The sequence below is a fragment of the Pieris rapae genome, chromosome 5 (assembly GCF_905147795.1).
Source record: "Pieris rapae chromosome 5, ilPieRapa1.1, whole genome shotgun sequence".
NCBI lineage: Eukaryota > Metazoa > Arthropoda > Insecta > Lepidoptera > Pieridae > Pieris > Pieris rapae.
Window position 1 is genome coordinate 3703496 of NC_059513.1, and position 9515 is coordinate 3713010.

General features: G+C 32.5%; 1 protein-coding gene across 1 annotated transcript; it reads right to left on the reverse strand.

The window, feature by feature from the left end:
• Nucleotides 1-105: 105 nt before the first annotated feature.
• Nucleotides 106-8472, reverse strand: LOC111001011 (nucleolar protein 6). Its single transcript, XM_022270675.2, has 14 exons — nucleotides 8343-8472; nucleotides 7173-8250; nucleotides 6744-7014; nucleotides 6388-6606; nucleotides 5953-6057; nucleotides 5599-5741; nucleotides 5043-5222; nucleotides 4334-4501; nucleotides 3515-3815; nucleotides 2725-2978; nucleotides 2244-2458; nucleotides 1764-1946; nucleotides 1123-1224; nucleotides 106-255 (listed from the first exon to the last, which is right to left on the reverse strand). Exons 1-14 carry the CDS (start codon nucleotides 8352-8354, stop codon nucleotides 124-126), a joined length of 3363 nt encoding a protein of 1120 aa, XP_022126367.2. The 5' UTR covers nucleotides 8355-8472; the 3' UTR covers nucleotides 106-123.
• Nucleotides 8473-9515: the final 1043 nt, after the last annotated feature.

The following is a 9515-nucleotide window of genomic DNA, read 5'->3' on the forward strand; positions in this document are numbered from 1 at the left end:
CTAGTAAAGATACACAATAGTTTAGTCACTAAACAATATGTAATTGTATGTAAATTTGTTTATTTTGTCTTAGAATTAATACAAGGTCAAACGAAACAAATTATAATACATAATAAAAATTTATTAAGAATTACTAAGGACATCTTTAACAATTCCTTCACCGAGGATCTTGAAGTCCTCAATTATAGCTTCAATATTTACTTTGAATTTCTTATCACTGCCTTCGATTGGAACTAGCGCGTGTGCGTTTGTAATCTGTAAAAGTTAATTGTCAAATATTTCAATTTAAATTCAGAGCATCACATGTCCGATGTAAGTAAATGACTTAGAGCCTGTTTCACAATGTATGGATAAAGTCACAAACAGCTATGCAACACATATATTACCCGAAAGATAAAAGTTCCGAATAATATACTTGGCATTTCATGACAAACAGCGCTATCTGACAGTCGTGAAACGCAAAAATACTGTTTATCCAACCAATAAGTAATAAATAGCTTATTTGGAACTTATCCGGACATTGTGAAACAGGCCCTTAATATAACACATTTTCCATTATTATAATGAGTCAATAGAAGATATAGATGCAAAAGAAAATATACAAAGAAAAATAATGTTTCGCTCCTGCGAAAGCTTTAATAGCATGGTTGTATTAAAAGCCTCTATATATATGATACCAGAGTATTGGGTAAAGAAAAAAAAACAGTGGCGTTATAATCTTTGAGGTCTAGGCTTCAGATTTCTGAATCAGTTTCGTAATCATTTATTTTGTAGTGAAACTTATTTAGAAGCATGAGGGTAAAACTTTTACGAATGAAACGCAATAATAATAATAGTCGCGTCACGAAAATGTGCAACGTTTTTACTAATTACATATTAGAACTTTATTTATAAATAATTTACACAGAAGTTTCACTTCTGACATGTGTACTTTGTACGCACGCACTTTTTTTTCTAATAAACAAGTACGTGATCTCGCTTCTAAGACAAGCTTTTCTACTTGAAGGAAAACTGCATCGTGTGAGCAAATGTTAAATGCGCACATAGAAAGAAAGTCCACTGGTGCGATATTAGTGATGTGAACAAGGCTAACACTGCCCTTTCTTAAGTAATAAATAATACCTGAAATTCTCTGGTGTCGTTGATATGTGGTTTCCATAAGACAGCGATGACGTCACCACCATAGGTATCGTAGAAGAACAAAGCGAACTCGTCATACGCGCTCTGAAATTAATCATGAATACTCAGTATTGTATTACAATCGACGCGAAAAAAGGAGGTCATAATTGCCCAAGATATTACTGTAATTGTATAAAGTTCCGCTGTAATGATAGTATGTAAGCTAAGTAAGCTCTCAGGGAAGTTCGCTAGTTTTGGTAAGTCTATTTGAATTTCGTATATACTCCTTTAGGAGCAGTCAAAGATTAATTAAAATCTTTTCAGTAGTTTTTTTAAGACATATACGCATTTTATATTTTTTTGAATAAGGTATTAGAAGTCGGTTTAATTTTGATAAATTAATAATATATTTCGTAATAAAGAAATAAATTATAAAATAAAAAAGGATACTGATTAAAATTATAAATACAATAAAACAGTAGAGACTTCTTCAAATAGGGCAGTTGGTCCTGTCTCAATAAAGTTGGTTAAAATATTTTGGATTGACTCAGAGATAATGTAGCATTATGTCAAAGAAAATCTAGTTTTAAGTTTATCACACATTTACACCTTTTATGTTAAAACTAAAATAATAAAAAACTCACCCGCAACACCTCCAAGTATTTATCGACCGGATTAAATTCAAGTACGGGTATGACGTCATTCGTTACGTCAGTTGTCGCGGGGAGTTTAGGGCGCGCGTCTACGCGCTCGTTAAAGTACGGCACTATTGCAGCGTTCAGGTGGATTAATACGTCATATCCGCTGTATGATGGTACGAATGCTGGCTATAATTTTAATAAGTTATTAGTTTTAAGAAATGTTGAATTAAGTACACCAAATCATTTTAAATAAAAAGCTATAGTATATGCTAGGTTTTATTACGAGGGAAGCAATTAATTAAATTAGTAATTATTATGCCCCATACGCCATTGGGGTTTCGGGTATATTGTCTTGAATTGAGGTTTGGTACTTCGAAATTGATTAAAAGCCACAGTTATATATGTACTATACATTTTAGTAAAAAAATTGCAATGGTTTTTTAGTATTGCTTACTGAAAAAATTGTTAAACATTAATACTTACTAATAAATTGTCATTCGAGTCCTTTAATAGAGCTTTTTCCACATAAGCTAAGGTAGCTTTAGCTAGAACTTGCGCACGTGTCACCACCTGTTTACTTGGCGCAGAACTACTCCAGATGGAGGGCATTGATCCATCATATGACGTCACAATACACATTACCGGATCCTCTTCAGTACGATTCGAGAATTTTTGCTCTATTTCCATTATTTCTTCGCCTGAAAATAAAAAAAAATGTTGATCATAATTGTATACAATTCTTTTATTTGTATTAAAATTGTATGTTTAAGTTAAAAGAAGCAGTTGCAAGGGATTCAAGTAATAGTGAATAAACGTGATTTTTTCATATGTATTTTAAATAAATTAATTTTATAAATAAAGAATGACAAAAGTGTACAAATATTAATGATTATCAAAGAATTACATACAGTAAAAGACCTCTTAATACCAGCAAAATTTAATAGTAATAGAAACTGATACTTACGCGTCATATCGCCATTGAAATCGAGGAAGATAATTTGCGTTGCCCAATCGGTTTGCACCAAAAGCTGAAGAACTCTGTACAGACCCACCGTGGGCTGTGTGGGGGGTGTTAATGGCTCGGGTTGGAGGAAGACAGTGGCTGTTAGCAGGTCAGCAAGAGTATCGGGGAAATGGGGGGGAGAGAGCAGATGGGAGGAAAGCCAGCGTTTTAATAGACAGGCGGTTGGCCCAAAGGCTGAGTGCCTTTGATGTAAACTGAAAATTAGAAATTTCTTTTATGTTTTAGGTAATCATATTGATTCTAATTACTTAGAAACAAAAGGGCATCTGACCTAACGCGAAAGCGAAATTATAGTTAAAGATAGTTTAATGATTCTTTATCTTATTATTTACTTATACATAGTTGTAAATGTAGTAAATATTCAAGTATAAGCACTATAGGTTATATAGTATATATTTGTTACTTTTTTTACACATATTAAACGAAATGCATTTTCGAGGATTTCTACAAAAAAAAATATGCATTTATGCACTATTCTTTTCCAGAGCTTTGCTTAATTTTGCTGATAATCGTAGAGGGGGAAGGGGGGAAATTGCAGGAAATCTGCATACGTAATACTTGAATGGCCACTACAAAACTTATTTTAACACTATTTATATATAAACCTCTAAACTTATATAATTAGGAGAAGATATGTTGCTGAAACGTACTCAAAACGTCGAATAATATGAAAAGTTTTTTATATTAATGACTTCCATATATAACAAATATTATTAACAAAACAACTCACCCATGAAGCGCGCCTCTTAAACTTGCCAAGAGAAATGTATCCCGCTGTATTCTAATACTTTCTTCGCTTTCCTTAAATTTTACGACTCCTTCCTCCACCTCCCTTCTCAACAACGTTACTTCCTTCGGATGAAAGATCTCTAGGCGGTACGAGAAGCCATTTTTAATAACGTCAATATGAGTGGGGTATGCCTGACTTGGTAAGGAATATTGGGACGTGAGCCGCTCTGATATTTGCAAATGAAATGCGGCCTTTAAGCAACGGAATGCCTCGATTTCACCCGGCCATTTACCGCTATGCGCTGGAAATTTTAATTTTAGGTTAGCGAAACATTCTTTGTTTCTTAAAAGAATACACTTCCGGCATAGCCACGCCTAGAAACGTGGTATAAAAGAATATAACACCTACATATATTTAAATAAATATATAATATTTCAAGCTACTTTTTCAATGGATTGAAGCTATGTATTATTAATAAATTTATAATTATTTTACAATAATTTTATAATTAAAAAAAATTGCGATGTTTCGCGTGCTTTTTGCAGCGTACGTGGTCACGGAAAATTTTAAATATTTTATATTTTTTTATACTATTATTTTAAGCTTTTAAACATGTATGTATTACAAAATGCCTCACACGAAAATAAAAATACAGGCACTTAAATTAAAAAATAATACTTTCAACCAAAGTAACTTTAAAACGAAAAAATTTATGGTAGCTTTGAGACATCCAGACATAATCCAAGTTTGATCTGTAACCTAATTTCATAATGAAAACTATAGGAATAAAATATAATATAGTAACTGAACTGATCTTACATAACTCAATGACAGCTTTATTGGCCTGTGTATACGGGGGCAGGTACAATTTCTTGTCTTCTTGGGGCGGTTTTATGAGGCATGTTGAGGCACGTTTCCAAACTCTAGGGTCGGATGTACTGGGCAACGGTGGAAGTGGATTGCTATAGCTAAACACCGACGAGGTTCCTGTAATGATATTTATTCCTTAAAAATACAATAATTACATTAGATCTCTCTCATTGGCCGGCAGTAGACCTACTACCATAGGTGTGCGGTAGCCTTTTATGGCTGTTTTGTAGATGAGCTCTTGATTGAGAGCAAATCATATAAAAAAACTGTATATTTGACACCTTGGAGCCAGGAGCAGTGTTGGCCTAGTGGCTCCAGCGTGCGACTCTCATACCTGAGGTCGTAGGTTCGATCCCCGGCTATGCACCAATGGGCTTTATTTCTATGTGCACATTTAATATTTGCTCGTACGGTGAAGGAAACCATTGTGTGGAAACCGACATGTCGACGTCGTGTCATGCCATAGGCTGATCACCTACTTGCCTATTAGATATAAAAATGATCATTAAACAGATTCAAAAATCTGAGGCCAAGACCTAAAAAGGTTGTAGTGCCACTGATTTATTTTTTTATTTTTTATATTTGACACCTTATGATTGTCATTTTTTACTATAAATGTAATATTCGAATGTTCGAGCCTTTGTTAGCACTTACTTACCATATACAGCGCTTATTTCCAACGGCAGCTGAGTAAGGGCTCGCATATCTCTACGTAGTTCGTCAAACGTTTGCAACACTTTGACAGAGAGCTCTTCGCTCTGTTCGCAGGCCGCCATTTTGCGAGCTGTCAAACTGTCAAGCTGATTGCAGATGTGGAAAATCTCCGATTGTTGTACGTCTGAAATTGTTTTTTTTAGATACTCTGTTATTCTTTTTCAAATATAGTGTCTCAAGTAAAATTTATATTAAACACTAGATAATTACAATAATACATATTACTGTTTATATACACATCTTTCTTTTGATATTTTAAGGTAGTAATTAGCACATGGCTGATTAAAGAAGAATATGTGTTGAATATATTGGTATATTTCTTGATATTCATAAGTGTACATGTTAACCTATATGAATAAAGATATTTTGATTTGATTCACACATAATTCACACATAAAGATGTTTTTTTGAAAAAGAATACAAAGACTCCTATAGGTACCATAATCATTCATTCTATCTACATATGCATATATTATGTGTGATTGATTTTAGTTACTAACCATATTTTAATTTCATCAGATAATCCACTATTTGGGTAGCAATGGCCCGTCTTTCTGAGAAGGTATCCGCATTCCAAACGCAAGCTTCTACGTGCGAACCGTCACCGAAACGACGCAACTCTGATTTTTCCCCCCAGAATAATCTATAATTACAAGATATGTTTCTTAAAATTAAAAGCAAGGATTTTGATTAAACTCAAATATTTTTTGTTACTTTCTCAACAATTAGGATCTATTTTACATGCCTAGTTCCAGGCAATATATTTATATATAATATATTATTTTTAAATTTCAAATAATTTAGCTATTTCTATGCCTTAATTAATGTACAAAAAATCTAATTTATAATGTTACCGAAATTCTTCTGCTTCAGGAAGATTGGCTTGGGGTCCTTTATCAACAAGTTTGATTGCATTAGCTGAATTCATGATTAGACCAAATGACAACTTTTCCTCAAATCTGCAAAACACAAGCTAAAATTACTTCATATATAATCTCTATTATAAGCCTAGTAACACACTTAGTCAATTATCACAACAAGCAATACTACAATGATACTTTCATGTAATAAATATTGCAAACCTCTTTAGGATTTACATTTTTTTTCTTAAAAAGAAAAATATTTCACTATATAGGTGTTTACCATATAAGGTGTTACAAATCCTTGCAAGTGTCAAACCTGCTAACTAGTGCAGAAGTCATTGTTATTTTTTATTTTATTAATAGAAATTTGCAAATCTACGATTTTTATACAGTTTTAATAAAAAGTGTGTTCTATGTAAAACTCACCCTAGATCATTACATTTCTCTGGAGTCTTCTTAACTGGCCACGAAAAGTCTGCCTCTACCAATTGCAGAATCAAATCAGCTCTATCTGTTAGCCCTTTTGTAAGTAGTTTATAAATGTTATTTACTACTAATGGTAATTCATCAACACCAAAATTAATTCTATCTTCTTTTGACACTCTTTGTAACACTAATGATTTTAATTTTTGTAGGTTTTGAAATCTGAAAGAAAAAAGAAAAATATGTATATACATTTATCAAGGGTCTAAAACATAGCTAGAAATAATTCAGGCTAACATATATTTTAAGTATACTTAATGTATTGAAGATCACACTACACAAAACATATATAAACTCACCTAACTATATAATCAAACTGAGTTAAATTAGATATTGGAACCATGAATAGTGGAATAAAACTGTTTATTTTCTCACTATCCAACATATCAACTGCCAATTCACTCTCACGCCTCAATGCATTGTATGTGCCATTACACATTTGCCAACAGATGTTATAGTATCCCGTTTTATCAAGAAATACAACAGGAAAATGTTCTAAGAACTGTCCAATGTGCGGAGAGTCTTCAGATTTACATAGAGAGAGGCCTTCTGTGTCCCATTTTGATGTCTCTAACAAAAGCAAAAAATTTAGAGTTAAATAAAATTTATTATAATTGTTTAAGCTGGGTTTTAAAAATTATATAACTATGTTTAATCTATTACATTGTCTAAAAGAATTTTACATTGTCTTTGTTTGGTTTTGTTTAATAATTAAACAAAGAACTTACTCAAATATATCCATACATTTCTTATGATTTGATAGCTGCTCATAATATTGTTGATTCTCTTCATCTTCACTAAGCAGCACACTAGCAAACTTATGATGTGGCCTGACACACAGAGTTTACGTTGTCTAAGCCAGATTTTTAAGAGAATTATTGCTTGCTTCAAATTTTCACTATTTGATAATGTTTCTTTAACAAAATTGTTATTTATATTAGCTGTTAAATCACTCAAAACACTGCAATTATAATAAGGTGTTGGAGGGCCAACTTCAGTAACATTTTCTTGCTTTTCTGTCAATAACCATGATTCACGTAAATTATTACGACCTGGTGAAAATCTATGGAGTTTGTATGCCTCCTCTTCACAGACCAGGTTTAGTCTCACTGTCAAGTAGTTACCAAGTTTACCACTGGGCTTTAGATCAATTACAGGTTTTGTTACACACATATTGCACCAAGAATACTTCAACTCCTCTACTAAATTTGTTTTTTGTAAATATGAAGCAATAAAAGCTAAATAAGCAGCACGCTTCTTATGAAATCGATAATTAATTGAATCGTTTTTTGTATATGTCTCAGCTGGTACTAATATTTGTAAATCTATATAAAGAGATGCATTTATAGCAGTACCAGTGTCATAAGAACCAACAATGTTAATATCTTTAAACTTGTGAAATTGGAACATCACCTTTGTTTTATTCAATTTTTCACAAACTGGAAGACTTGCCTTTAAATGCTTTGTTATGGTCTTTTCAGACAGGTCATATTCTATATTATCTTCATTAATAGAAAGTAAATATTCTCTAAAAGAATTAAACCATACAGTAAATCGCTTTGTAGTCTTTTCTGCGAGCTTAACTTCATCTAAAACTTCATCGATCTGTAGTCGAAACAAGTTAGAATTAAATAAATTTTCCGTTTCGTTAAGTCGGTTTAATTCTTTTGCAGTAGGCTGACGATATAAGTTTTTAATGCGGGTGCGTTTTTTGTTTTCTTTACTTGCGTCTTCTGCCGGACGTTTTCCATTTTCATTCAAAATATTGCTTTCATCATCATCATCTGTCTTAGATGATTTCATTTGCTGAAAACAATATAGGAATATATCAAAGCTCAATCTAAAAAATGTTTACCATATTTTATTGTATAGGTTCTTTTATATTATTACTAACTTACCCGTTTTACCATGACGTTAAGAATATTCAACTATATTATTTATCTTATTATTTTATATAAAATTTTAAGGTTATAAGGACGTAAACAACACGAGTTTTTAACTTTGAAATGCTCGATTGGGATTTAGGACTGCTTATTTCATCTTTCAACTTTGACATCTTCGCGTTGTGGATTATGAAATGTCACTTCACAGTATGACATATCAAAGACAATCAGCTCGTATATTAAAATATATATAACATTTAAATAATTTAAGTGATGAGAGAATTCAGAAAAGCATTTGCGTTTCCGATTCTAAACAAGAACTTAAATTATAAACACGAGTCAATTGATATCTACGCGCCATAGCTTTTGCTTTGATCGATTTCAATGTACCACTTCGTAAACACCTGACGTAAATAGGGAGGCATCAAAATGTGTGAAGTCGCATTATATCCACATTTTTTAAATCAAACCCGGACAGGGTTTGAAGTAAAAAAAAAAGACAAAGCTTTATTGTTAAGCTGGCTCTACCTTCTAGCGAGGCTGCACGAGCAGTAGCCATCCACGCTAGTGGGGGTATAGTCAAGATGTACAGTAGTGTATGTAAATTTGTCGATCGAACTGTCATTTTATACAAATTCGACTTTCTACATGTTTATGTATTAGGCATTATGTAGGGTAGTGTATGTATTGTATGTCGGCCTTATCAGTTTAAGGCATCTTGACTAAACTCCTCGGGTGTAAGGCGTAAGTATTTACTACATTTAGTTAGTTGTTCGCTACAAAGTGGCCGTAATTGGAATAACTACGTTAACTACTTTATGAGCCAACTTTTATAATGGCTTTCCTACCTTTAATTTCATATTGACGCGCCGATATAGATAATTATAATTTAAACATTTTATTTTTCAGATGTCCTCTAAAAGTTGGCATAAATGATTATTAACTTCTGTATTTATTAGCCTTACACAAATCGTTACTCCACTCCATCTTAAGAAAATGCGCGTGCTATTGATAAGTAAGCAAAGCGAGAGAGTTATTAATGCAGTAATCCTCTATTCTCGCGTCCTTTGACTCACGTTCCCTCGAGATAGTATGGATGGGCAAACAGATCCTGTCCATATATAACTTATACGAAAATTAGCTCAATGCCTAGTAGACGTAATATGTAGGCAGATTTTATATTTTGTG